Genomic DNA, 26,328 nt, shown 5'->3' with positions numbered 1-26,328 from the left:
GCATGCAGCTGGAGCTCCTGCGGAGACTGGACGGCGAGCACAGGGCGCTGTCTTTTGTCTATCGATGAAAGCAGATATATGGCACCGAATCTTGTTTGGAGCTTTGTAGACGGAGCGACCGTAGGAATCCGTGCGCCGGCTGCATGCACCAGTTCCGTCCAGATGCTGTTCTCATAGCCGCCCGGCATTCCGAGACGTGGTCTGCTGTAGGCCGCCGTAGAACAATCCTGGTGCTGCAAACGACGGAATTTGAGTGTTGTATGCGGCTGCTTCCACTTTGAACCGTTGTGAGGCTGTACGTGAAGGCAACGGCCCTTCTTTATGGTTCTCATTCCTCCCTTGTCAATGTAGTTGCTCCGCGCCATCGCCTGAGAGTGGCTGCCGTGCCGACGCACACGCGCACATTTCCACAGCTGCGCTCTTCGCAGCAGCTGCAACTCTCTTCGTGTCTCCCGCTCGTACCTATCCTCACCTCGTCCTCTCTCGAGTCTGCTTCACATACGCCTAGCGCGGTTTTCCCCCGTGCTCGAGACAGCGAACCGCCGACTCCCGATCGTTCAATTCCTTCGGCTCTCTCTGTCCGTGCATGCCGTCCTCCGCGTCCCTAGAGAAAATGGAGCCTTCTGTTGGCGCTCCAGTCCCTCTTCTCTCGCGGCTCGAGGGCGACAGCAGCCTGACAGCGGAGGAGCTTGCGCAGCTCCGTCAAGGTGTCAGGCACTTCCGGTCTGGCGACAGGGCGGGCTCGGCGGCGGCGGAGGGAGACTCCGAGCCGCGAAAACGCGAGCGGCAGGGGCAGGGCGCGGACGCTGACGCAGACGTGGAAGGGGCGGATGCAGACGGGCACGGGGACTCGGCGAAAAAGCCGCTGCGAGCTATGCGTGGCGGTTTCCTCCGCGCCACGGCAGACTACGAAGACCTCGGCGCTTCCCGCTTCGTGATCCGCCCGCGAAAGTATCAGCAGCAGTACAGCGCAGTCTATTTCTCGCGACTCTCTGCGCTTTCAGGCGTCCTTTTCCGACAGGCGGAACGCCTGTGGCCTGGTGTGTGCATTCACGCATGCATTCGAGATGTCCAGACTTGGGTACGAACGCAAATGACGTTTCTAGCTGCTCGCGCCTCTGAAGTGTCATCGGGGTCTTCCTGTTGACGCGCCTTCCAGCGCCTCGCGTACCACCCGCTTCTTACATCCTGAAGTTTCGCCCTCGACTCCCCTTTACCTAGAGAGCATGCGCCTATCGTTTTTGCCCCGTGCGCCTGGGACACCTCCGGCCTTTAGATCTGCCTCGCTGTCGCGCGTCTCGCATGCCCTCGTCGTAGTCGCTAGTCTTCTGGAGCGCGCCTACCGTTTCCACCTTGCTTGAAGAAGTCCGCAGTTTTCTCTCCGTGTGTATGAGGCCTTGTGTCACCGCATTAACCCGTTCCTCTCCTTTCTCAGCTGGGCTGCAACTGCCTCTCTCTTCGTTGTCCGCTGTTGAGTTTCGCTTTCCTTTGCTTTCCGTGGCGTTTCGTACGCTCAACAGTGGATCCTAATAAACGTTTCAACGCACGTGCTCCATATTAAGGATGATACGCGAATATGCCAGTAGTGTTTTCAAAGTAGGATCAGTATTGAAGAAGGCTGGAATGCCGTGGCGTTGCGAGAAGGGAGCCACAGCTCGCCGCGACGCTTCACAAGTGTGGGTTGTTGTTCTGCGCGTTTGACTCTGTTTTGCGCCTCCGTAGCGGCTGTTTTCGAGTTCATGGTTCCATGCGGATTACCTCGTCAGTGTGCTTTTTTTCCGCTTTTCTTCAGCAAGAGTGCGTCATTGTCGGGACGCTCTTCAAAGACATGGCCCTGAAGCAGTCGGTTCTGCGGGACTACATGGACGCCGTTCCAACCCAGGTGCTGCTCTAAGACTCTTTCGACTGCGCGCAGCCCTTTGCGCGTCATTGTGTCGATTCCGCTGCGTTTGATCCTTCCTGTTTTGTCAAGCTGACTCCACATAAGTGTATGTACATATATGCGTGGATGTGCATGCATGGATGCGTAGGCGGACGCCGAAAGGAGGAGGATCTCTGGCCTTCCAGCTGCAGTCCACGAGTCGATGCGGATCGAAATATCTGCTTATCTGTCTACATGGGTCTGGATCTATCTGTATGTCTGCGTAGGGGAATACATACAGATGTATTCGGTTGCACGCGAAAATACCGTCGCACGCAGTTGCTTGCGCACGGTTGCTCGTACTGTAGCGGGTGCTTACAGGCGGAGATCCTCTGCATTGTTTTCGCTTCTGCGTACGTGCCTCCTTTCTCCTCGCTGCAGACGAAGCCGAACTCGCTGCTGGCAGACACGGACTCGCTCTTCCTCGAAGACCAGACAGCGCGTGTGCGCTTGCTGGTTGACGCCTCCTCCCGCTGGGCGGCCTCCGGCGGCGAGCCTGCGAGCGACGCAGAGGAAGAAGACAGCGAGAACAGACGCGTCTTCCGAGTGAACGGCGTCGTCACAGGGCTGGTGAGCAGCCCTGGCTTCGACATACTCACCCATATATATATCTATATATATATATATATAGATATACCGACCTATATCTATATATATACGATTCTTTCCATCCTACACATATGTGTAGATACGTATGTTCTTGTGTGGAGCAGACATTGGCAGAGGGTTGGAGATGTGTGATTAGATTGAGAAGACACCACATGAAACTGAACACCGAGCGATCGGATTCGCGGTGCCCCCGCAATGGAGTCTGCTTCCGCGCGTACGCGAGCCAGCCAGCTGTCGGTTAGGCAGCAGGCGCCTTTCGCAGGGACTCTGCACCGGGCGCGTCCGCCCCGCTATGCGCACGGACCTGTGTCTGTTCCTCTGCGGAGTTCCGGCCTCTACGCGTCGGTCAAAGCTGCCAATTCATGTCGTAGGCGAGCTTTCGGTGCGTTTTGCTGCCAAACAGGCACACAAAGCTTTGCTGTCTGCTGTCTGCGTTGCAGCTCGTCGCCGTCCGCGGCATGCCGACAGACAACGGGCGCTTCGAGGTGCTCGAGGTTTGCTTGGGCGGCGCGCCGGCGATTCCGCCGCTCCTTCCCCCTTCACGCGCCCTTGCATCCGACGAGAGCCTGGGAGGCCTCTCGCACCCAGCCTTTCGAGATATCAACTTGGACTCTAAGTTCGTGGCCTTCGTCTCAGGTGAGACGGGTGCGAGCCTCTGCGTTTCCTTCCAGTCGCATGCAGTGTCGGTTTTCGTACTGCAGGCAAGCGCTCCACCGTGGACATCGCGCCAGGTGCTCTTGAATGGCGCTCGCTCTTCCGTTGCGTCTTTCGCGCTTCATCTGTTTCTGGTGTTTGCTTGCTGCGGCGCATTGTTTCCGCCCGTGATGACCTTTTGCTCGATTCTTCGGGCAGCTGCTGTGCTGGACATCTGTCTTTGAAGCTGTTTCGGTCGCGTCTCGCTTTTGGGACTCCGTCTCGGGTTCGCGCATGCCTTTCTTCTTCCTCTCATCTTGTGTTTCGCTTTTTATTTTTTGTTCCAACTTCCATGGATGCTGTCACGTCGTCCGTTTTCACTTTCTGTCTTTCATAGCTCCGTGTTTTCTTCCGGTCCTCGCTGGCCTCTTCGCGCTCGGCCGTCTCTTTCCTTCTCTTCGCGTCGCAGTAACTCAGCTTCTTCGTTTTCTCAATGCCTCTCTGTTTCGTTCTTCTCCTCAGACTTGCGCGTGGGCGACGCGGCGACTGACCCGTCCAGGCTGCAGCTTCTTCGAGATTTTCTGCTCGGCGCATTCGGGTGCGTTCGAACCGTTGTTTTGTTTTTTTCGCGTGCGGAGCCTTGAGTCTGTCAGTTTCGTTGAGTCGCTTGAGTCATCCCTAGATCGCGGCTCGCGCGCGTCCTCGTCCAGCCCGTACTCGTCTCAGTGTGGTGTGGACTGCAATCATAAAGAGCTTGGTCGTTTGTGTGAAGTTACTGGACTCATCCTCACTATTCGCGCAACTACAGTGCGGTTGCGTATTCGATTTGAGTCACTCAATTCCGGATTTCCTTTCTCGTCTCGGAGACGCCGCCTGGGGTCGGCTTCGCGGCCGCCTGTCCTCTCTCGCGTTTCCCCTCAGCACCCGCCTGGCTTCCGCTTCTGGCTTGTTGGCCGCGCAGCTTTCGCAGTTTGTTCTGCTTCGTTCGCTCGCGCAGGGGGCCTTTCGAGCGCCGACTCGCCTCGCGAATTGCGCGCCTCGTTGTCGCAGGCAATGTGCTGACGGCGGTACAGGCGTACGGCTCTGCAGCGTCGCAGGCGAAGACGTCGGCATCGTCGAACGCCTCACTCAAGGCCGTCCTGCAGGAAGCAGATCTTTTCCTCTCGCAGCTCGCCTCCTCGCTCCCGGTGGATCTGATGCCTGGCGACCGCGACCCGACGACTTTCTCGCTGCCTCAGCAGCCGCTCCACGGGGCGCTCTTCCCTACCAGCCGCGCCTACTCGAGCATCCACGGCGTCTCGAATCCGCATGCCTTCTCCATCGATAAGGTGCGCACCTGCGCCGCTCGGCGCCGCGCAGCACGGTCGCCTGTCTGCCTGAAGTCTCGAGTCTCTCTTTCGCCGGCCGGGGTCAGGCGGCATCGCAGATTCGGCTGCACAGAAGCGCGCGCGGAGACGCATTCGCCGTCGGTCTCTCGCGTCTCTTCAGGCCTGTGGTTTCGCCGCCGCGCTCGACGTGCATCGTCTCGCTCTTCAGAGCTTCGTCTCTTTGAGTCCGAGCCTCGGATTGCAGCGCTACTTTGGATGGAGTTCTATTCGCTTCTTGGGTTTTGCTGACGTCATTGCCTCGTTCTCCGGCTGCGGGGTCGTTGTCCATCGTCGGGAGCGACCAGCAGTCACTGCTTCTTCGGTTTGGATTGCCTTTGTCGCGCTTCATCTAAGCTTCGTAAGCTTCTCTTTTGATATTTCTCAAGCCTCATCTGCTTCGTTTTTGATTTTTTTTTGTCGCCGACCCCCAGGTCCGCTTCATCGGCTCCTCAGGCCAGCCCGTGGCGAATATCTGCGCCTTCTCTGATCTGAGTCCACTCGGTGAGCTCTTCTCGGTCGCATGTGGCTCAACTCTCTAAAACAAAGCTTCACATGCAGCTTTAAACATGAGCGATGCCGGCGGGGGTCTGTCTGTCGTCTCGCCACGCACGCGCCAGAATTTTCGGAGTCGCGGTTGCCTCGCGGCCTTTCGGCAAGCGGCGTCTGCCTGACCCAGGCGTCGCTTGCGCGTCCGACTCTCCACCTGCGTTCGCGTGAACTCTCTGGAGAGCCTTCTGTCTCTTTTCCTGTGCAGAGGCGCTGCGCCTCTGCGCGGAAGGCCGCTGCCTGGCTCCCACGGCGCCCGACACGCTCTCGTAAGTGAAACACCCGGCACTCCGCATTCGCGACTCCAACGCGCTTCGCTGCACTGACTCGTATATGGATGATTTCCTCTGCTTCGCAGAGACGTAGGGTCTGCACACAGAAGGAATGAAGAATCGATATGTATGAATTCAAAGCGTTTTCGCGCCCAGAGGGGGACTGTTTCGCAGCCGCTGTTTTGATTTCTGGAGGCGCCTTGCATGCGTCTGCGTGGTCTGATCGGGACTCCCCTTCGCGCCGCTCAAATGCAACGTTTGCATCTATCTCTCCTCGAGCGCTGCGTGTTGAAATAAGCCCAAATAAGCAAAAGGTTTTTGATAAAGATCTGCGTCTCGTGGGCTGTGTGTGGATCACGCAGGCTGTATCCCTTTGTCAAGGATGACCCGTTTTGCATCGCCGAGGACGCCGACTACCAGCACGCGTACTTCTCGGCGAATCACGAGGAACTCAGCTTCGCGCGGCTGCGGCGAACGGGCACCGGCGCTGGCGAGATGGAGAGCTACGCAAATGCCGACGGCGAAGGGCCGCTGCTGCTCTGCGTGCCGAGCTTCGCTAAGAGCTCAACACTCGTCCTCGTGGACATCCAGTCTCTCGCGGTCTATCCGCTGCATTTGGTGTTTGCAACTGAGGAGTCCTGACACGCGCGCCGGCGGCCTCCCGCGTCCGCCTGCAAGCCTCGCTACGCCACTGCATGCCTAATCACCGGAACCCCCGTTTCTACCGATTCGGATGTATGTGCGTGGCGGCTGCTTGCATGTGGACCGGTCTTTCGACGACGCTGCGCAGGCGCGGGTATTCATGTATGTACGCGTGCACAAGCTCATTTTTCTAAGTCGCTTTCGATCTGTCAAAAAACCGGTCAAGCAAAACTCTTCGGATACAAGCAACTACATGAACGCCAACAGAGTACGAACAACTTACTCTAGTGGCGTTCATTGCGGCGAGCAGCTGAAAAGTCGCTGAGAGAGTCTGGTTGCCCACGGCAGCAGGTGCGGAGGCGGGGGGTGAGACGTGCGCTTTGCAAGCAGCGCTGCGGGCGGGTTGTCGCGGCTTTCTGATGGCCTCGCTCTCTCCGCAGTGTATAGATTCAGTCACGTGTACGTCTACGTACATGCATGTGCACAGCTGCATGCACATCAACAATATGAATATATTTGTATCCATAGGAAGACGAGCCGCCAGGGTAGGAACTCGGCGGCTGCTTCAGCGGCGTAGCTCGCAGGACGGCGTTTCAGTTCTCTACGAAGAGCCTACTTGAGTTTCAACCGCTTCTGTAAGCCGCCCTTGGCATCTCTGATGCTTCAAACTCGACTCGTGGCCTCACATCTCTGAGAGCTTGTGAGCGGAAAAGTAAATGCTCAAGACAGGGACTCCAGAACGGCGCGCAAAAGTAGAGTCAAGGCGACGAGAGACAACACGTTCGGCGAGACGCGGCACCAGTGCACTCCGCAGAGACGCGCACTCCACGCACTCGGTGACACCAGAGAAAGGAGGCTGCGACACATATGGATGCGTATCTCTATGCAATTATATACACATATACGTATACACACGCAAGCGGACGCATACATCCATACGTTCCTACTGCGTCGCAGCGGCGAGAGTAAGCAAGTATACGCGGACAGCAGAAGGCGTCGTACTGGAGGTCTGACGACAGCTAGCGCGATTGCGCGCGGACGAAACCTCGAAAACTCTAGCAGAGACAAACGCGTCCGAGCACTACGCCTCCACGGAGGGGACACTGGCGGATGCATCCGCACTCGTGGCGCTCGCGTCGCTTTCTTCTGCCTGCGCTGCGGCGGCGTCCGCCTTCTGAGGCTCGACGGGTGCGGTCTCCGCGGCCTCCGCTGCGGCCTGGGCGACTGACGGCGCACCGGCGAGAGCGGACTTCTCAGCTTGAACCTCCTCGGGATGACAGCAGCGATGGAGGTTGTAGCGGAAGAGCTTGCCAAAGTCGTGAGCCATAGCGACGCCGAAGAAAACCTGAAGAACGCCGCACACACCCTCACCACACTCGGAACAACAATCCACACCCTGACAGACTGGTGCATATACACAAATATAAATATATATAGACATGCATGCACCCACACATATATATACATCTACGCGAACGCAAATCTATACATATATGCACATATGTATACAAATGCATACTGATATAAGTGTAAAAAAAGAAAAACGAATGTCGATGTATGCATTCGTGAGCAGTGGCGCCGCAGTTGCGTGCAGGCCTACGTGTACTGATGAATACAACCCGTGTGCCTTCAGATGCGTTCGCGATCCGTCTGTAGAGGGGCGCTGGGCTGCGGCGAGCTGCACACAACTCGAAAAACCGTCGTCTTCTCTCCATGTTGTGCGCACTGGCTTAGAAGCGGGTTCCGCCGCGATGCGCGTCGTGCGGGGCTTTTCACCTCACCGGATTGCACTCGACGACGATGGAGAATTCTGCTTCGCGGATGTTGACCTTGTACGCGGGACCGACTTCGTCCGCGAGGAGATCCAGCACGGTTTGTTTTTTCACGGTGTCGAAGCTGCGGCTGGTATACTGGCAAGACCAGGTCGATACGATGCTCGGCGCCTCGGAGTCCTGCGCTGCGCCCTTCGCTTCTTCGCCAGTCTCCTTCGGTTTCGCCGCGTCGCCCTCTGTCTCCTCCGTCGTGTTGCCGTCTGTCTCCTTCGCGCCGCTGGGCGCCGCCGCCGCCGCGCCGGTCTCCGGCGCTTGGGCTCCATCCTGCCCGCTCGCGGCGGAGTCTGCTGGACGCGCGTCGCTCTCGCCGTCGCGCACGCGCTGCGCCGCCCGCGAAAAAGGCATAGAGGTCGCGACCAGCATCCTCACGATTCGCCGCAGGCCCTCGAGCGTGGGCTCCGCCGTCGCGTCCACCGGCAGAATCCGCGAAATGTGTCTGCACACGGCAACGCGCCAGAAACCCTAAACCCTGAGTGGAATGCAAAAACTGTGCTCGGCGCCACAACCCTGCGCAGCGAGCACGCCCTCGGCCTCTCTACGGATCTGTTTGACAGTCACCGAGGAGCGACAGGACTGAAACTTCACGCGAGTGCAGTCCCTGAGCGACGCGCAGTTGCGCGTCCTTGCAGACCCCAGCAAAACACGAGACGTCGCAGCCGAAGCGCAGCGGAAGGACGAGAAAAGAGACGGCAAAGGGAAATGGAATAAAACACTGATGGCAACGACCTCCATTCGCTGGGCGGTGCGCGTCGGGATCCTTGCACCCAGCGGGGTCAGCGAGGAAAAGAAAAAACTTTTAGATCTGTTTTCCGGCGACGCGCGCTGTGAAAGCCAGACCAGACTCTGCCAGGGCGTCGTACCGCTGCGTACGCGAACGCCAGCGCGAACGCGCCGTTTGCACCTCTAAAACCGGGAACGACGCTTCAGAGAAAGCATGGGTGAGGACTGACCTGCAGGAGAAGACGCCAGGCTCTTCGAGAATGCGCGTCATCAGGCCGTGAAGAATCGCCGATGGAATGTCGTCGTCGTGCGTGAACTGAATGAAAATGGCCCCCTGCACAGCAGAAGACAAGCCCACGCAAGAAACAAAAAAGATGAAAAAAAGAGATCGTCGCCACTGATAGGGACAGCCTGCGCAACTTCAGCTCTCTTTTGCTGCGCGCCGAGGAGGCAAACGAGCCGCGAGGCCCGCCAGCAAGCGCGGCGAAAAAAAAACGAAAATTCGCAGTCCGCACCGAACGAACGGAGACAAACAAAACGGAGACTTGCGGCACACACGAGCGAAAGGGACTGACGCAGCACAGCCGCAAACCGAGAAAAAGGAGAGGCCCTCCACGACGAAAGAGCGATGCAGCGCTAACCGGCTCGAAGGCCTCAAGGACACGCGCGGAGTGCTTCTGGAACACGCATGCAGGACGTGATAAAAAAAACACACGCAGGAAGCAGTCACATGTGCCGCCACTTTGAGAAAAACAAGAAAAAAGCATAAAGCAGACGCCTTACTTTGAGAAGATCCTTCATCGGAACAAAGCGCTTCTGGTGCCGCTGGAGGCTTGCAAGCTCGCTCTTCAGCGCATCTGTTACTTCGTCCGCTGCACTCCGTCTACAGAGAAAGAAATGTGAGACAAAAACCTTTCAGGCGCACCAGGCACAGACAGACGGCAAACGAACTGATACCAGAGCGTCTGCCATGGCCTTCGCCACGTGGGTAAATGCCTATATCTAGGCACAGGCAGATGCGTTGAAAGGTATAGCTTTTAGCTGTTTGACAGAGCTGCCTCTATGGAGAAGCAGACATCCATATAGGCGTCACCATCTTCGTAACCGCAGGCGCTGCTTCCTCCCCGGCTTACTCGGCATGCGCCTCCGCATTATGCGCATCTTTGTCCGGGAGATACTGCGAAGAGAAGGAAAAAAAAACTGACAATTCGCTTGCAGACCGGCGCGCCTTGAAGCCCAGGCCAGAGCGCCCTCTAGCAGACACCGAAGATGTCGTTTTAGGATAGCGCACTCTTCTGCCTTTGTTACGCACGTCTCGCCTGCCCGGTTTCACTCCCGAGGTCTCCATCGACAGCCACATCTCTGCAACTCGCCTCGAACTCTATCTCTCCTTTGCAATTCTTCACTGCGCGTAGGAGGGGTGACCGCGTCGCGCATTCGCCCCCGCTGTCTGGCTTGTTTACTCGCGAGATATCCTGCTTTCCTGAATACCCAAAGAGCCCGTCTTTCCTGCAGTCTTCGTCTCCTATGCGGAGCGTCGAGTCCGTCTCACTTGCTTCGCAATTTCTGAGGGCGCCGCCGGCAAAGTTCCGCCAGCATCGCGCGTGCTCGCGCGCGCGTGCTTATTCAAATATTTTTACAGATTTTGCCATCTATGTTTGCCTGTCGAATTAGCCCTCTTGTGAGGCCTGCCTCACCTGATGAATGAGGTTCATGAACTCGCGGATGGCGTGCTTCTCGCTCGTGTTTGTCGTCAGGAAAACGCCTTTGCAGCCTTTCCCGTCGACGTTGAGCCGTCGGCGCTGAAAAAAAAAAAAAAACAACAACAAAAAAACAACCACCTGAGATTCAACGAAAAAAGGCAGCAAAGGAGAACGAAAAAGGGCGGATCAGCCACGAGGATGTGCAAAACAAGGAACCGATGGAGACAGCCCCTCCGCAGCAGGCCACAGAGATCACCGCGACACGAAGGAAACGCGAGCGAAGGCGCGGAAAAGCGCACCCGGCAGGGTGAATGCATGCAGAGGGAGAGGACGCAGATCGCAGCAGAGGACAAAGAGGATTCGGATGTCGAGGAAAAAGCCGCACGTCTACCAGAAAGTCCCCCAAAACAAGTTCTTCCTGCTGCGTGACACAGAGGACACGACCGCAGAGGTCTACACGTCCTTCTTCCACCCTCGAGTCTGCTTTTAGCGCGCGGGTCGCGAGCCGCTGACCTTCTCCGAGAAGGAGACGTTTCCTTTCTGTCCGCCGCGGGGCGGGAACGGGCCTCCTTGCCGCTTCATTGCGGAAAAGAAGAAGGAAAGGCGATCACCGCGAAAAAGCTCTCTGCAGCAACGAGGGGGCTCCAGCAGAGCGCGATCCCGACCGGAGGACAGGAGCCAACGAGTTCTATGAGCTCTCAAAACGTTTCTTGAGTCCGTCTGACTGTGTTTCAGATGTGTGAACAGCGCTGCATCCTCGTTTCCCCTCGATTGAGAAGTTCGCGGGAGAAGAAAGAGCCGCATGCGTCAGCTGACACACAGGACAGGCGAGTGAACAATCGCTAAAAGAGACGAAATACCTTCCGCCCGACAGGAATGAGCGGAAGTCCGAGATAATGAGACAGATTGGCTTTTCACAGCGTCAGCGAAATGAAAAATCGATTTTCAAACCCGTTTCTTACCTCCAAATTGAGTTTCAGAAGTTTCCGTTGCCCTCTCGCTGCATGCGTGTCGAAGACGAGACTGCGAAAAGGCGGGCACAGACATTCCGGCACGCCGCCGGTTCTCGACTTCGAGAGAGAAAAACGGCGGAGAAAGACACACGGAAGTCAGGTCTTTACCAAGATGAGTACGAGTGAAGTGCGGTCACATCAGAGGCACGGTTTTTCGTGCTTTTTTTGGGAACTTCACGGCAATTTGCGTGCGACTCTGCGCACACTGCGACGCCGCTCGCTCGTGGACAAGCTTGTCCGGGGTTGGATTCTGCGAGTCGCTCTCTGCAATTTCAGGCTGCCTTTTTCTCTCCTCCCTTCTAGCATTTCGGTTTTTTGTGTTGCTCTGCTACCTGTTCCTGCACTCTTAATTTCAAACTTCACTTCCTCGCGTGTGTGTGCGCAGACGCACATGTTGCTTGGCTCGCGGCGAGACACACTCGCCGCTGCCTTCGGGCCTGGTCTCTCTCGCAAGAAGAAGAGCCTCTCCCTCACGGACTACGGGTGTTTTCAATCCATTTCTGAGATCAATCCCCTTAGCGTCGGTGTGCGTCGCCGGCGCTACAGCGGTGGGCGCTGTAGCGCGGAGACACACTGCGCGGCTCACCGGCGACATGCACGGATCAAGCTTTTTTTTCCTTACAAGGGACAGCGCAAAAAATATATAGGGCGTTTCTCTTCTTCTCCAAATCCTGCCAACGGGCTTTCTGTGAGAGGCGTTGACTCTTCTCCAGGATGCTTCCAAGGCGCCGGTCGCTCCTGCCCCCGCACGGCCTCTTGCGCCGCTTTGTCTGTCTCTACTGCGCGCTGATTGCTCCCTTTCTTCCTCGTTTTGTCTTCGCATTTGGCGCTAGCGTCGCGTCCAGGGGGAGGGCACCTCGCGTCGCCTCGACGTCTCGGGAAGTGTCCGTGCTACATTGTTGGGTTCATCCTCCTCTCCGTTCCTGCTCGCACGCACGTCCTTCTGCTCGTCTTGCCTCCCCCTCTCCTTCTTCTCCTGGTTTCCCCTGCGCGTCGTCTTCGTCTTTGACTTCCTCCTGGCCTTTGCGCCAATCTTCATCTTTGGCGCTGACGGCTTCACGGCTCTCGTCTCTGCTCTCCGCGGGGCGTCGCTCTCCCTTTAGCGCCTTTTCCGCGCCACAGCTGTCTCTGTCCTTCGCGCTGCCGCCCCTGTTGTCCTCTCTGTGTGTCGCCGCTCGCCTTCGACAGTCGCGCGCGGCCTGCGCGCCGCGAGGATCTGCCGATTTCTCTCCTTTTTACGGGGCTCACGCTGCATCTTCACGTTCCTTTCCCCTTTCTTTTTCGTCGGCGTTTTCTCTCTCCACGTCGGCTTCTCCTTCAGCTCGCGAACCGCCCCGCAGCGCGCGATTCGCATCCCGTAATAAACAAATCTGCAACACCGACAACGTTGCAGAAGACGAACTGGAGGATGCGTCAGACGGGAAAGGGACGAGCAAGCGACTCGAGGCAGACGAAGCGTAAGCGCCGATCTCACGAAGAGCGACATCCAGACGTTGACTTGCGCCTCGCGCATGGCTACGACGCGCGCCCGCTCGGCTTCGCTGCTCCCTGGGATGCACTCGGGTGCCTCACGTTTCGTACTCTGCCAGTTAAAACTCTCTTTTTTCTGTTTTGCTTCTTCGTGGATTCTCGCATCCTGCGCCAAAGGCTCGCCTTCCCGTCGGGCTCGCCGCTGAGCCTCGCAGCGGCGCTACAGCGGACTCGCCAAAGACATGCAGAGTGCGGACACGTACTGCTATGCGGACATGCATCTAGTTATAGCCTTGCATGCTTGTATTTTATGTGTTGTGTGCTCACACACGAGCGAGGATTTAGGGTGTGCGCCTTCGGCACGTCCCCGTTGTCTCTTTGGATCGCGGTCGCACGCTGCGTTGTCTTGTCGCTAATCCCTGCATGCGCGAGCATGGCCCAAACGCACTCTGCGAGAAGAGGCCTCCTGTTCACCCCAGAAAGAGCCTCGCGCGTCGATCGTGGGGGCGAAGTGTTTGCGGCTCTCAGGCGCAGTCTGTGCGTGCGCTGGCGTCTGCAGGTTGAAGCTCGAGACAGTCGTAGGCCTCGAGGCTCACGTCCAGCTCCTCACCGCGACGAAGCTCTTCTGCGCATGTCCTTCTCAAGTCGCGCTCACCGCCGCGGCCGCGAAACTCGCGCCCGACCTCGCGGCGCGTGTGACGCGATTCGTCGCGTCTCACCTCGCCGCAGACGCAGCTGACGGCTGCGCCTCAGCCCGCGCGTCTCCGTCGCCTTCTCTCTCTTCGCCGCCTCCAGGCGACTTTCCTTCGTCACTGCTCGCTCACGTGTCTTCTCCGCCGTCCGTGTCCTCAGCTTCTGCGTCGTCTTCTTCTTCGTCCGCATCTCAGCCACTTTCTCTGTGGCCAAACACCTTCGTTTGCCCCGTATGCCTGGGCGAACCGGGAAGTCTTCCCACGCCGAGTCGCGCCGCCGTCGTGGCGGCGTGCAAAGCGGCCCTCCTGCTGCAGTGCACAGACATCCGTGAGTCGGTCGCCGGCTGCAAACAGACATGCAAGCGGGAGGGGGGGGGCGCGGGGGGGCAGGGAGGTCCGGCGGAGTGTCTGGTTACGAGCAGACTGCTCTACGAGAACGCCACGTCTGTTTCGCGGCGCTGAGGTCGCTCCCGAGCCTCTGCGAGGCACGTCGAGAAGCTCCGCAGCTCACGCGTGCGCGGCCGCGATTTCGGATTTGACACGCGTCGTCGTGAACGTCGGCTTTTGCTTTCGATGCCAGCGGGCGCGCTGCGCTGCGAAAGGGTCTTTCGTTTTTCGCCATCTTCCATCTTGCAATGCGGCGAGTCGTTCGTCGGGCTCTGCGTCCGATATGGGCGATCAGTGTGTCGCCGTGTTTCGCTTCGACGGGGGCGGGGGGGTGGGGTTGGCTGAGATTGCTGTTTTTCGCTGACTGCTTGGCCGTCTCTCTTTCTGCGGTCTGCAGCGGAGACCCTGGAGTTCGATCGCAAATGCTACATCTATCCGGACTTGAGCAAGAATTACCAAATCAGCCAGATTCGATGGTAGGCAGCTCAGGCCGCGTTTCGCCTTCCCTGAGAAGCGCGATGGTTCTGCTGCCGCCGCGGTATAGCGCGCTGTTATCGCTGGGCTATGAGGCGTCTTGCCTGATACTGGCGACACACTCTCTGTTCTTGGCAGTCGCAGCTGCAGGGCCATTCAGGTCGTTTCAACGGCGCCTGCGTTTCCATGTTTTGCGTTTGCTTCTTCCTGCGTTCTCCGAGCTCGCCGTCTGGAGTCGGCCTCCGTCCGAGGCCCCCGCGGGCGCGTGCCGACATCTCGAGTTGACGCGGCGGCGGCGGCGGCTCTGTGCTGCCGATGGCGTGTCTGTTCGCCTGCGCGCGTTTAACTCGTTTTCCAGCTTCTCCGCCTCCACACACTCACGCTGTACATCCCCCTCTGCTCTGTGCACAATGATTCATCGCTCGTCCTCGCGAGATCGCACCCTGCTGCGGCGCGAAAGGGCTCTCCAGGTGGCGCGCCCGCGTCTTTCTCTGCGGGACGCCAGGCTCCAGGCGGCTCCGCGTGAAATTGGCAGGCGGAGACGCCCTCCGCCTTTCCTGACTCCAGAGTTTTTCGTTTTTCTTTTCTGTAGGCCCATTGGACGCAACGGCCACATCGTCTTGCCGAGCTCTGGAAAGCACATTCGCATTCGAGGCGTCCACTTGGAAGAAGACACCGCAAAGATGCTCACGGCGACGCGAGCGGCGGTAGGTTCCCCCCCTACCCCCGCCGAACGGACTTCAGCCCTCGACTGAAGTTGCGCAGTGCGCCACAATCTGCAAAGGAGCGTAAAGAGACCTTAGAAGCGCTTGAGCGACTCGCAGCACGAGCTGCGGCTGAGTAGAGTCGGGCGCTGCTGGCTGCGGGCGGGTTGAGGCGTCGTTGTTGAGGCAGGAGGCGCGTGTCGCACGTCTGAAATCGAAGCGCGTTTAGCTACCTCCGAGTCGTGCGCCTGGTGCGCCTAAAGCTTGCCGAAAGGTGTGGAGGCGCTCACGTCCTAAAGCGAAGGATCGTCCACACTCAAATCGAATAAACAAAGACATTATAGTTCCTAGAATACTGAAGATGACTCCGGTTATGAGATGAACACGATGCCGATGCTTCCCTCTCGGGCTTGACGTCTTTTGCAGAGCGCCTCAGACGCGCAGAGGCGGGGCGAAGGCCGCCGCCTGAGCTGCCGCGCGAGTTTGCCGGTGGATGCCTTGCAAGGAGAGCGCGACAACGTCGACGAGGGACTTGGAAGCGAAGTAGATGGCGACGAGGACGCGTTTCTTGACATGAATCGCGCGAGTCTTCCCCTTGTGGAAATCGTCACGGAGGTACCGCTTTGTGTGCTTTTCTTCATTCTCTCTCACGCGCCGAGCGCACGCGAGGCGACACTGAGGATAGCCAGCCGCATGCGGATCTGTGCTGGGCGCTTGCCCCTTGACCCCGCCGCTGCCCAGCGTGTAGAAGGTCTGTAAGTGGAGCCTCGCTGCTTCGTCTTGTCTCTCTGTGACGCCTTGAGAAGCTGCTGCGGGCCTGGCTACAGCCTCTGCTCCTGTGGGGTTCTCCTCTCTGCGCTGCACCGTCATCTGCAGCCGATTCTGTAACTGCCTTCGGTTGCTACGCGTTCTGCGTGTTGCGCGCCCCAGCCGGACTTTCGCGGGGCCGACGAGGCCGTCGAGTTCCTCCGCGAACTTCGTCTTTTGTTTCGCTCGGCAGGTACGCGGAAGGGCATTTGGCGTCTTTAGAGGCAACGCGGTAGCGCACGTAGAGAGCGTTGGGCACAGCAGCCTCGTTGGTTTCAGTGCAGAGCGCCAGAAACTGCAGCGAACGAAACCGCGTCAGGCGCAGGATCGTTGGAAGTCTAGAGACGACAAATTTCCCTAGGCAGAGTATCACGCAGGATGGAGAATGGATCGCATTTGCGTGCGGGGGCTGTGCGTTACGAGGCGTTAAGTAGTTCATGAGCTGAGGGCTGTATCGCAGGTTGACCTGCCTGGACAGGAGCTGCCGGGCTGCGAACGATGTGAGGAAGATCCGGAGAGCTTTGCACTTCGTCTTTCTTTCGCTGTCGTGCGCCGCGAAGGGTTCGGCTGCTGTGGGGTCTTTGGAGCCTTTTTTCCCCAGGAGAATTCGGCTTTTTCTCTTTTTTCGGCTGCAGGCATCGCGACGTGTGTCATGTCCGAAGGAGCCTTGCGCTGCGATCTGAATGTCTCTCTGCGCGACACGCACACAAAGAAAGACTTCCCCCGAGTGAGTTGCCGCTCCGCTTCGTCCCTCCGGTGACCCCGCTGTGCGACCGCGTCGTGCTTCAGAGAGAACGGCGCCTGACGCTTGTGCATGCCTGTGTGCATGTCGCTTTTTACAAACATGCCAGCGACCGCCTAAATTCACTCGCATGCGAGTGTCTCACGGTGTATCTGTTCGTGTGTTCCCCTTTACTGAACTGGCATGTGCGGGTGTGCGGCGTAAACCTCGTGTCTAGAGAAGGCTTCTGCCAAAAGACAGAACTAAGTCGGCTTTGTTCTTCGCAGACCGAAGTGAAGAACGTGGGATCTCTGCGCGCCGTTCGCAAGGCGATTCAGTTCGAAGCGTTGCGGCAGACAGCTCTTCTCGAATCCGCCTCGACGGGAGGAAGGTCCCAGACTGGCAGCGAGTTTCCCGCAAGCGTTGAGCGGCGATGCGCCTCGTCGCGTGAGGAAGATGCCGACGAGGGACAGTCAGCGCACGGCCTCGAGGCGCAGACGCGCATGTGGGACGACCGCCACCAAGTACGCCACGTTTCTTCATATAAATCTATATTTTTCTACCTATCCATTATCTGTATCTGTATGTCTATATCTACATCTATCTCGCTACATCCGTCTATATATATCGACTTAGATCTACCTATATCTCTATATCTGTAACTGCCTCTGTATGTGTCCCAAATACAGAACAAGCTACATATATATATATATATATATATATATATATATATATATATATATATATATATCTGTATCTACCTACATAGATGTCTATCTATATATCGCTATCTACCTGTCTTTCCATATTTCTCTATAGAAATTCGCTCTGTCTCTTTCAATGTAGGCATTTTCTTTGGAAGAGTGGTTTATGACTCTGGTCCTGAGATGCATGCGCCAACGTGGGAGCGGGATGCTTCTGGGGGTTTCTGGGCGGCGGCTGCGGAGCTTCGCAGAGCCGCTTTTCTGCAGAACGCGCTGTCCCTTAAACTCACTTCGTGCTTCGTCCGTGTGCCGGTGTTGCAGCAAACGCGGAAGATGCGGAAAAAGTTCCTGTCAGAGGAATACTTTCCTGTGCGGGAGAACCTCATTCCGCCCGTGGCCCTGCCGCGAGCCCTTCTCGACGAGCTAAGGTACTTTTGAATGCGGAAAAGAAAGAGCAAGCACACGAAGAAAGAACAGGAGTTTCTGTTTTTACATTTGGATGCGCGGGCGACAAGTCTGCGAAAAAGAGGCGGAAATCTGAAACTAACCTGCTGCGTGACTGGGAGGACGCCCGATACCAATCGCCGGTTATTTCCAGTGTAGTCACAACCCTGGAACTCTAGGCAGCCAGGAATGTATTTACAAAGATGTCTCTCATCGTGTATATTTAGACAGGGAGACAGACGGCAGATAGAGATAAGTATAGGTAGATACATTGTTACTTGGCTGTAGATAGATATGTGCGCAGATTGGTATACACAAATAGACAGATAGATATAGATAGACAGAGATATGAGTATATGATACTGTATATGCATTTATGGAGGCGACATGTCGAGTCTCGGCGAGGTGCGAGAGGTCCCAGGGGCGAGCGCTCCCTTTGCAGCAGATTTGCTCGTGGGTGTGCTCAACCTGGAGATTATCAGGAAGGCGACAACGGAGACTCGAAGACTGTCAACACAGGGCGCGCGAAGCCCCGTGACATAAGCGGGTAGTCTCAAAGAGAGGCGCCTGCGCGCTGGCAAGCTTTCTTCGTGTTTCGGGTTTCCGAGCTCGCATGGGCATCCACTAGAGCGGGCGCGGCAGTGCGTGCAGCATCCCGCCGCGTCTCTCGCGTCGACTGCAGCTCACGCACCTTGCTTCCGCTCGCGGCGCCTCTGTGTTTGCAGAGCGGGTCTGACGGAGACGCCCGCGTCGAGGCTCACGCGGTACGTGTCGCTGGGTGTGCCCCCCTACAGCGCACGAACGCTTATTAGAGATCCGGAGGTAGGTCGACAAGGACGCTGCTGCGTATGTGTCCAGCAGGCGACCGTGAGTTAGAGACTGAACTACTCGTCGCAGGCGAGTGCAGCGCGCCTCGCGTTTGCTGCCGTCTGCCCTCACTCTCGCGTCTCCCGCTCGCGGTCGCGAGCCTTTGTTGCGCGCGACGTGCAGACTACCCGCGTCGCACGTGTTTCGCTCGCGCGCGCCTTCAGGTGGCGGCCTATTTCGAGGAGGCGGTCGCGGGCGGCGCTCCAGCCCCCGCCGCGGCTGCGTGGCTGCTGAACGAAGTCGCGGGCTGGCGAAGGCGACGTAGGTCAGAGGCGAGCCGGGCGCGGACAGAACGCGGTCGCAGCGCGCGAGACTCCAGCGGCGCCGCGGGGCGACCTAATGCAGGCGAGGCGGATCCACGCCGCGCGAGCGAGGCAGCAGCGGAGGCGGCGGAGGCCGACGGAGAGGACAGGACGGACACTCCTGCAGCTCCGCGCACGGGGGCGGCGCTTCTGCCCCTGACGCAGCTCAAGCTCACGTAAGATCCGAGAGCGAGCGGCAGCCGGAGAGAGTCTCTCCTTTGCGCGTTGCTCCTCTCGCCTGTCTGTCGGCATCGAGCTTGCCCGCTGGGTGGTGTCGACGCTAGCTATGCGCGAGCCTCGTTGCACGACGGAAGCTCGCTCGTGCCTGCATCTGTGGCGTGCGAGATTCGAGGGCTCGCAGTTTCGCCCAAACATTGTTCCCGTTCCGAAGCTCCCATCCCACGCGAGACGCGCGCCGGACTGGTCAGCCCTTTTTGCCTCGTGTGTTGTGCGTAGCCTGGCCCTGTGAAACTGGAACGCGAATGCGTGGTTTCCACGCCGCTTCAACTTCTTCATCGCTTTCGCTTTGGGCTCTGGTTGTTCTCTCTCCAGGCCCCGCAAATTCGCAGAGATGCTGCGTCTGGTCGAGCAAGGCGTCCTCACGCACAACGTAAGACTCGAGTCTCGGCTCTGTTCGCCTTGCCTCAGCATGCCGCCCCGTCTCACTGCTGCACTGGGCTGAATCCTGCCTCCGGTCGTGGTGTAGTCTCCGGACGCTGATTTGTCGGCACGTGCCGGCGTCACCTCTTACGAGTGTTTGATGTCCCGTGGGTTTGGTTTCACTCTCGTGCTCGCCTCGTTCTCGCGCACGGTTTCGGGTTTAGGGTTACACGCTTTGTGGCACATTGCCTCTACAGCGCTCTGCGTCGGCGTCGTTTTCATTTCATTTTTTTTCAGGTTGCGAAGCAGCTTCTCCCGACTCTCCTGTTCTCCTGGGACGGCAGCGTTCAAGAGCTTCTCGAAGCGATTGAAGGCGACAGAGAGGCTCCAGAGGCACCCGCTGTGAGGCGATCGAAAGTTCCACCTTTTCGCAATTTGTTGCATTGTGTGGATGCTTGTGCCGTTTCGCGGCGTCTGCGAAGCTCGACACGCATGTGGATGTCTGCATGAGAATGCTATCATGTCGCTTCTGGAGGGCCGGTTCGGTGTTCTGTTGTCGGAGCCTGAACATCTACAGGAGCGTCGCGTGACGCACTGCATGCCTCTGCTTTCAATATATAACGTGTCGAGGCAGGTCATAGCTTCTGCTGTCGAGGCTGTCCGCCCCTCCGTACACCAGAGATAGTGCTGCGCCGTCACGAAAAAAACTCTCCATGCATGCGACATACACATATATATAGACAAAGTGTCATACATATATACATATATATACGTAGGTTCAGGCGTGACGGTAGGTGTACGTGATGAAGCGGCGCTAGGTTTTACAATTTCGCCTGTGCTCGCGTGCATCGGTTCCCGGTTGAATAGATAAACGTCTATAGAAGCCGGAATCAAATGTATGTGGCGAGATCCTTGCATTTTTGCTTGGCGATGCGCAGGCAGAATCGACCGCGCAGGAAGTGGAGCGGCAAGCCCGCGAAATTCTCCAAGCGTCTCCCGAGCTCCTTCAACGCTTCGAGTAAGCAAGGACGAGCCCCGAAGCGCCACACGGATTTCAAATCGGACGCCGATGTCGCTGCTATGTGCAACAACGCCTAAAACCCTAAATCTCGAGATTGTGTTGGTCTCCCTGTGGTTTTCAAATCATGTCTGAAAGATGGCTTCGGGCGAACGCCATGATTGGCAGCTGCCGCGTGTATGTGTATCTTGACGCAGCGGCGGCCGTTTCCGCGTCTTTTTCTGTGTTTCACTTTTGGAAAGCTGTGCTGTTTGCTGTCTGTTTGGACTCTCACCGTGTCAGGGTGAGTGCGGTTGAGCCTCTGCGCGGCTGTCACAGTTCGTGTCTCCGAATACTGGCTGATTCACATGTCCACGTCTCTTCCTCCCCCCCCTCGGGGAGTCAAGGCAAATGCGAGTTTCCTTCTTCGGGTTCGTATGGCTGTGTTTCCTGGAATTTCATAAGCGTGTCGGGTTTAGAGTTAGGACGTCGCCTTCCACGTCTCACCCAGCAGCTGTTTTCGCGTCGTTGCGTCCTCAGGAACGGCACGCGTAACATGGCTGACTTCGTGGTAGGCAAGATTTTGAAACAGCAGCAAGCGGCCGCGGGTCGCGACGTCGCGGCGCGGAGTGGAGACCGCCCAGAAGAGATTAAAGCGACGGTACTCGAGCTCATGGACGCTCTCAGCGCTCGAGGCAGAACCTAGAGGCGATCGTAAAACTAACCAGTGAAACAGGGGTCCAGGGTTTGGAGCCGGCGCCATGGGAACGCAGCGCACCACGCAAGACTTCGCAGCAAAGGGACGACGCTGAGAGACACCGTGGAGACGCGGAGGAGGCGACACAGGAGATACCAGAAACAGAACGAGGCAAAACAGGATCCGAGAGAAGGGGAAACGACGAGAGAGGCAACGCCTGAACGCGAGACACCATCGAAGTGCAGACCTGAGCTTGACCACCGGACAAGCCGAAGGCGGAATCAGCGAGAGGGGAAGCGACGGGAAATGACTCCATTGATCCATCGTCGACGATGGCGAAGAGAAGGAAGCCCTTTTCGAGCTCTGCGGCGAGCGGTATGTCGCTTGCGTACCGCACGAAGATGGCAGCACGCACATCCGATGGCAAGGCCGCCCACCCGCTGACCAGAAATTTTTTTGAGGTGCGCCGCATCTGGAGCATTTCATCCCATATACATGCATACATATATGTGTATATATGCATGAACATAAACATGTGTGCCCCTGCGAGATGCGCGATGTGCTTTACGGCATTCGACGTCGTTTTTGAGAGATCGGGATTGCGTCTCTTGAGTCCTTTGCCGTCCCGCGCGCGGCCCCCGAAAGGCCAGAGCCGAGAAGCAGATACACAAAAAATTTGGGAAGGCACTCATCGGCCTGCGCGGCGTTCCTTCTTCGCCACTCGGTTTTTCTCCTTGGCCTTCTTGAGTGCCTCTGCTTTCTTTTGCTCGGCCCGCCGCCGAAGTTCGCTGATCGCAACCACACATCCAGGCGCCCCGTCGGGCGTTTCACAGAACTGTTTTCAAACTGGAGACAAGGGGACGTAACAGGAGACTCGCGCGAGCCCGGGCTATACACTCAGAGGGGATGACCAACCCCCCCCTCCAGAGAGCCCGTCGATGAAGGCGCAAAAGAAACTCAAAAATAAACAGCCGTGGTTACTCGTGGACTGCTGCGCACGCTAGGCCTCAGCCACGCCAGTCAGCACAGCGTCAGTCGCTCTCTCTTGAAGGCTGCGAGGCGCATGCGTTTCCAGGCTCGCAACTGCGACGAGTCAGAGACCGAAGGCCCAGGTTTGCATGCTTGCCCCGGCCGTCGAGGGTTACGCTACTACACGCGACCTTCTCCACGTTTCCAGTTACTCTAGCTCGCACAGAGTTGCTTCATATAGACGTGATGCATTACTGGATAGCTACGAATTAGTCGCTTCGAATGAGTTGACTACCGTCAGGGCAGCAGCGCCAACGCGTGGCGCGTGCAGCACTTAGCTCCTCAGATACATAAAACAACACGCACGACAACCGCTGAAGGCGACAAGGCGTTGTGTGTGTCACCACTTCACCCTTGCTGCGCTGTTTGATTCCAAAGAGCTCGGCGCGTGCATGTGCATATCACAAAATCACGTCGACCTCAGCTGCGTCCGCTCACTCCTCGTGCTGAGCCTTCGCCCTCAGTCGATCCATCTGCTGGGCCGCCGCAACCTAGTGAAGAACAAAAAGGCTGGCACATCACAGTGGCATGCAGACGCAGGGCGGCCACGGTCACGCCCTTGGGCACGGAAAGCCTAATTGCAGAAAGCTCGTTCCCACGAGGTGGTTCTGCCGTCAAAAACACATCTGCGCGTGAATGCCCGGGACTGCCTCTCTGTCAGATGCGCCTCATCATCGGACGGGGGCCGCGTGCTGTCCTGTCTCTTGTCACTTCTCGCGAAGCGCGGGTGCACTCCAGCAGCGTAGACATATATGTGTGTAAGCGACAAAGAGGACGCGCTGCTGCCGCTGCCAGGCGTTTGGCAGCTTCTCTGCCGCCTGCACAACGGGCTGCGCTCTCACCCGCGCGCGGTTGTCGTTACGGAATACGTTATCGGCGAGCGGGTCGTGTGTCTCCACCTTGCTGCTGCAGCGCAGCATGTCCGCGCCGTTTTCATCGAAGTCCACAACCTCATCGACTTGCCACGCGAACTGCTGGATCAGGCGCTGAAAGGAAGCAACGCAGAGCCACAATAGTGCGCGTTGCCGCCCGCAGACGCTCAGAGGCGAGCCACGGACGTGTGCGCGAACACGCAACAGGCCGGGGGTCGAGAGGGGTGACGGAGTGACTGCACCTCTCCGGCTGATATGCGTAAACGAGGGCAGAAAACACCGGCGGCTTGACGACGGCGGCAGAGAGAAAGGGGGGCTCGGTCATCTCTTACACTCAGGAACGTGACTGTGTTCGAAGGCGGGAATAGGGCGGCCGGGGTCTCTTTTGCAAGGCATCCATGACAGGTGAACTTCTCGGTTTCGCCCCACGAATAGGAAGCGGCACGCACTCGTGGAGAGCCTGCTCAACTCCCCGTGTCGCTTCAGGCCACGATTTCAAACCACGTGGCACCCCATCCCCCCCGCAGAAGAAGAAGCTTGTAGTAGCCAGCCCCGAGCTTGAGGTATATACATGAAGATATACACATAAAAAGATTGACTGATAGACAGGTAGATAGATAGATACGTATTGATATGTACAGATAGATCGATACGTACTGATATGTACATGTTTGTATATAAGACTGTGTTAGAGTGTATACGGCAGCTACTGGTGGGAGCTGAACTGCCGGTCTGAACGTCGTCGGCGGCGAGGCTTTTTTCGCTGCGTCTCGCAGCGGCTCGTGTCTAGGGGCCATGGCGTCTGGACAGTGCGCGCCGCTCTGTCGCACAGTACCTGCTTGACTGCTTTGTCCTGTGGGTCTTCCGATTCGGCTGCTGTCGTGCGCCCGGTGCGCGAAGCCGCGGCTGTCGGCTCCGGGCTCGAGACCTTCACTGCTTCCTTGAGCGCGGCCTCCTTTTGCTCAGCTTTTTTTTGCTGCTGAACTTCTTCCACTTCCTTCACCCATTTGTCGACACACTCGGTGGCGAAGTCGGGAACGAGGCTCGCCACAGAATCGTCCTCAACTGCAAACTGCAAACTCTCCGTTACAGCCTCCACCTTCTCTGTCGGCGACGCGTTCTCATCCTGGAGGATGCCCACGACGTAGTCTGCACGTGATCAAAGTGCGGCGCGAACAACGCAGGCAGCATGACATACCTCTAGCTGAAGCCGTAACACCACGTGAAAGGCGAAAAAGCGGCTCCAACACTATGCGCAGATAGCCTGGTAGACGCCGCGCATGATAGACCCGCTCCGCACTGCTGAGAAAGGCTGTCGCAGTCTGGCGACATAACCCTGCAGTTAAACCGCGTCTTGGCAGGATCATACACGCAGCAACGAGCTCCTGCTATGCCTAGAGATAAATCCCTGCCTGCATGCCAGTCGAGCGAGCTGACACTGCCGGGCCCTATCAGGTTTGCCGTTTGCTGCACACCGGCGGGTGCTAGGGACGCAAACTACTTTTTGATGCGCGTGCCGTTCGCCGCATTTCGCACGTAGCGAAGCTCTGCGACGCCGCTGATAACGCCCCCTCCCTTCCTCCTGCGTGAATAACGGCCATCCTGTCAGTCCCTGCGAACAAATGGTCCTTTCTGTGTTTCAAACGCCACCCGGGATAACGTGATACACCTACCCTTGAAGACGTCAGTGTCCACTTTCAGCTTCTCAAGCTGCTGATCTAGAAAAGCCTCAAATTCCTCGCTCCCCGAATACATGGTGCCGGGTGATCCGTGAATCTAGCGTTCTCTGTTCTAATGCGAAGGACTTCTTTTTTAAAAATCGCTTTCGACGCGATGCAATTTAAGGATCAAGCTTCACACTGGCAAAGCGGCCCAACTACAGAACGAATTGAAATGTCGCTCGTATGTCTACGCTGGTGAGGTGATGTACAGCCAGCAATGCAAGAGATGCAGGGGGAAGACCGTCGGTACAAAACGCAAGGTTCGCCAGCTCAAGACGGGCAAGAACGAGGAATCCGCACCGGTCGGTGTCGGCGATTCGACGGGAAAAACGAGGCAGGGACTGAAGACTTGCGAAGCAGCTCTACTGACTGCAGCATCCAAGGGATGTAATAACGAAGTGTAAAGGTCAACATGAGTGATAGAAACGGCTGCAACGCAGTGGTACGGATGGACGACTCCTGGAAATGGGTGCATTGAACAGCGTGGCGAAGGTAAAACACGGAGGTGAGGTTTGCCAGAGAGTGAACATGAGTAGCCGTTGAAAGGGACGAGATTAGAGGAATGAGGTGAAGGAACCAGGGGAATGAGGTGAAGGATCTGTATGTTCTGTGAGAACTACGAATGAAGCAAAGCCGAACACACAAAAAAAGGCATGTGTGTAGCTGCATGCATGACGACCATCGATTCAGCCCCGCGATACGGTCGCTGTGGAAGGGCAGAAAGCTGATGCCTTTGTCGTCTTGTTCAGCCGGAGAAAAATAAAAGTGTCAGAGATCTTGGAGCCGACGTGGTGCCGCAGTTGTGGTGTACGTACACACTCCTTCCCTGCGGCTTGTCTACATTCGCTCTTCTACAGTGCACGTACGCGCCAGGTTCTATCAGTATTCAGTGCGTCGTCTTGTGTTAGAAACGGAAGTCAGCCGATTGCGCACAGGCGGCTGCCTGGTTTCCTCATCACCCAGGTGAAGTTCGTCAAAGCGCCTTGTGAGTGTGTCTCGTCAAGGATGTGCGGAGGACAAGAGACAGCGCACCGGGCGGATTGACCATAGCCCTCCGGAACGAACGCGGTGGACAAGTGGCAATTTTCTTCAGTGGAGCCTGATGCACGCCTAAATTCGACAGCTTGATACCTCACGACAGTCCAGGCATCGATGTATGTACAGTGTGTGTCGGTTACCAGTCGCCAGGGTGTGCCACAACGAAGTCCTCGCCCACAGAATCGTGAACTTTCGCTCACATGCTGAGAACAATTCAGCACGAGACTGTCATTGGTGGTTCCCTTTTTGGTGTGGAACACTCACAGATAGGGATGCATATATGTCTCCGTGATGAGGCTGTGAACACTCTTAAACGTCTGTTTTCAGAATGCTAAACAGGGAATGGCGGGGCGTCCGGAGGAATCGGGCTGCGGCCCGAGGATGCCGCTTCCAGCAAGACTCGGGAAGAGTCTTTTTCGGTGGCTCTTCCTTGCCCTAATCGCCTTGTGTATCCTTCCATGGCCTGGATTCCTGCACCGGGTGGCTGGCCACGTTTTCTCGCCATCGGCACTACCCGCCCTTTCAGCCATTCCTTCAATGTTTG

At 57.3% G+C, this 26,328-nt stretch overlaps 4 protein-coding genes across 4 annotated transcripts; 2 read left to right on the top strand and 2 right to left on the bottom strand.

Annotated features, from left to right (window-relative positions):
- Positions 1–586: 586 nt before the first annotated feature.
- Positions 587–5,990, top strand: BESB_008070 (DNA polymerase epsilon subunit B protein; the record flags this gene model as incomplete). The annotated part of the gene is made up of 9 exons (XM_029359561.1): positions 587–1,081; positions 1,793–1,882; positions 2,303–2,491; positions 2,971–3,166; positions 3,686–3,761; positions 4,161–4,491; positions 4,962–5,031; positions 5,285–5,345; positions 5,711–5,990. The coding sequence occupies 9 exons, from the start codon at positions 587–589 to the stop codon at positions 5,988–5,990; spliced, it is 1,788 nt and encodes a 595-aa protein (XP_029222474.1).
- Positions 5,991–7,071: 1,081 nt separating this feature from the next.
- On the bottom strand, positions 7,072–10,827 carry BESB_008060 (uncharacterized protein; the record flags this gene model as incomplete). The annotated part of the gene is made up of 7 exons (XM_029359560.1): positions 7,072–7,335; positions 7,772–8,258; positions 8,773–8,876; positions 9,326–9,425; positions 9,676–9,719; positions 10,240–10,344; positions 10,759–10,827. 7 exons carry the CDS (start codon positions 10,825–10,827, stop codon positions 7,072–7,074), a joined length of 1,173 nt encoding a protein of 390 aa, XP_029222473.1.
- Positions 10,828–11,370: 543 nt separating this feature from the next.
- Positions 11,371–21,133, top strand: BESB_008050 (PET112 family, C terminal region domain-containing protein; the record flags this gene model as incomplete). The annotated part of the gene is made up of 17 exons (XM_029359559.1): positions 11,371–11,385; positions 11,644–11,806; positions 12,580–12,715; positions 13,288–13,748; positions 14,205–14,283; positions 14,874–14,988; positions 15,412–15,600; positions 15,916–15,985; positions 16,428–16,519; positions 16,801–17,037; positions 17,539–17,645; positions 18,387–18,483; positions 18,693–19,006; positions 19,383–19,440; positions 19,728–19,832; positions 20,369–20,448; positions 20,968–21,133. 17 exons carry the CDS (start codon positions 11,371–11,373, stop codon positions 21,131–21,133), a joined length of 2,484 nt encoding a protein of 827 aa, XP_029222472.1.
- A 679-nt stretch (positions 21,134–21,812) lies between these two features.
- On the bottom strand, positions 21,813–24,780 carry BESB_008040 (uncharacterized protein; the record flags this gene model as incomplete). Its single annotated transcript, XM_029359558.1, has 5 exons — positions 21,813–21,912; positions 22,592–22,644; positions 22,996–23,139; positions 23,861–24,174; positions 24,699–24,780. 5 exons carry the CDS (start codon positions 24,778–24,780, stop codon positions 21,813–21,815), a joined length of 693 nt encoding a protein of 230 aa, XP_029222471.1.
- Positions 24,781–26,328: the final 1,548 nt, after the last annotated feature.

Source organism: Besnoitia besnoiti, chromosome I (assembly GCF_002563875.1).
Source record: "Besnoitia besnoiti strain Bb-Ger1 chromosome I, whole genome shotgun sequence".
Taxonomy (NCBI): Eukaryota; Apicomplexa; class Conoidasida; order Eucoccidiorida; family Sarcocystidae; genus Besnoitia; species Besnoitia besnoiti.
This window is presented reverse-complemented; position numbering and strand designations above follow the sequence as displayed.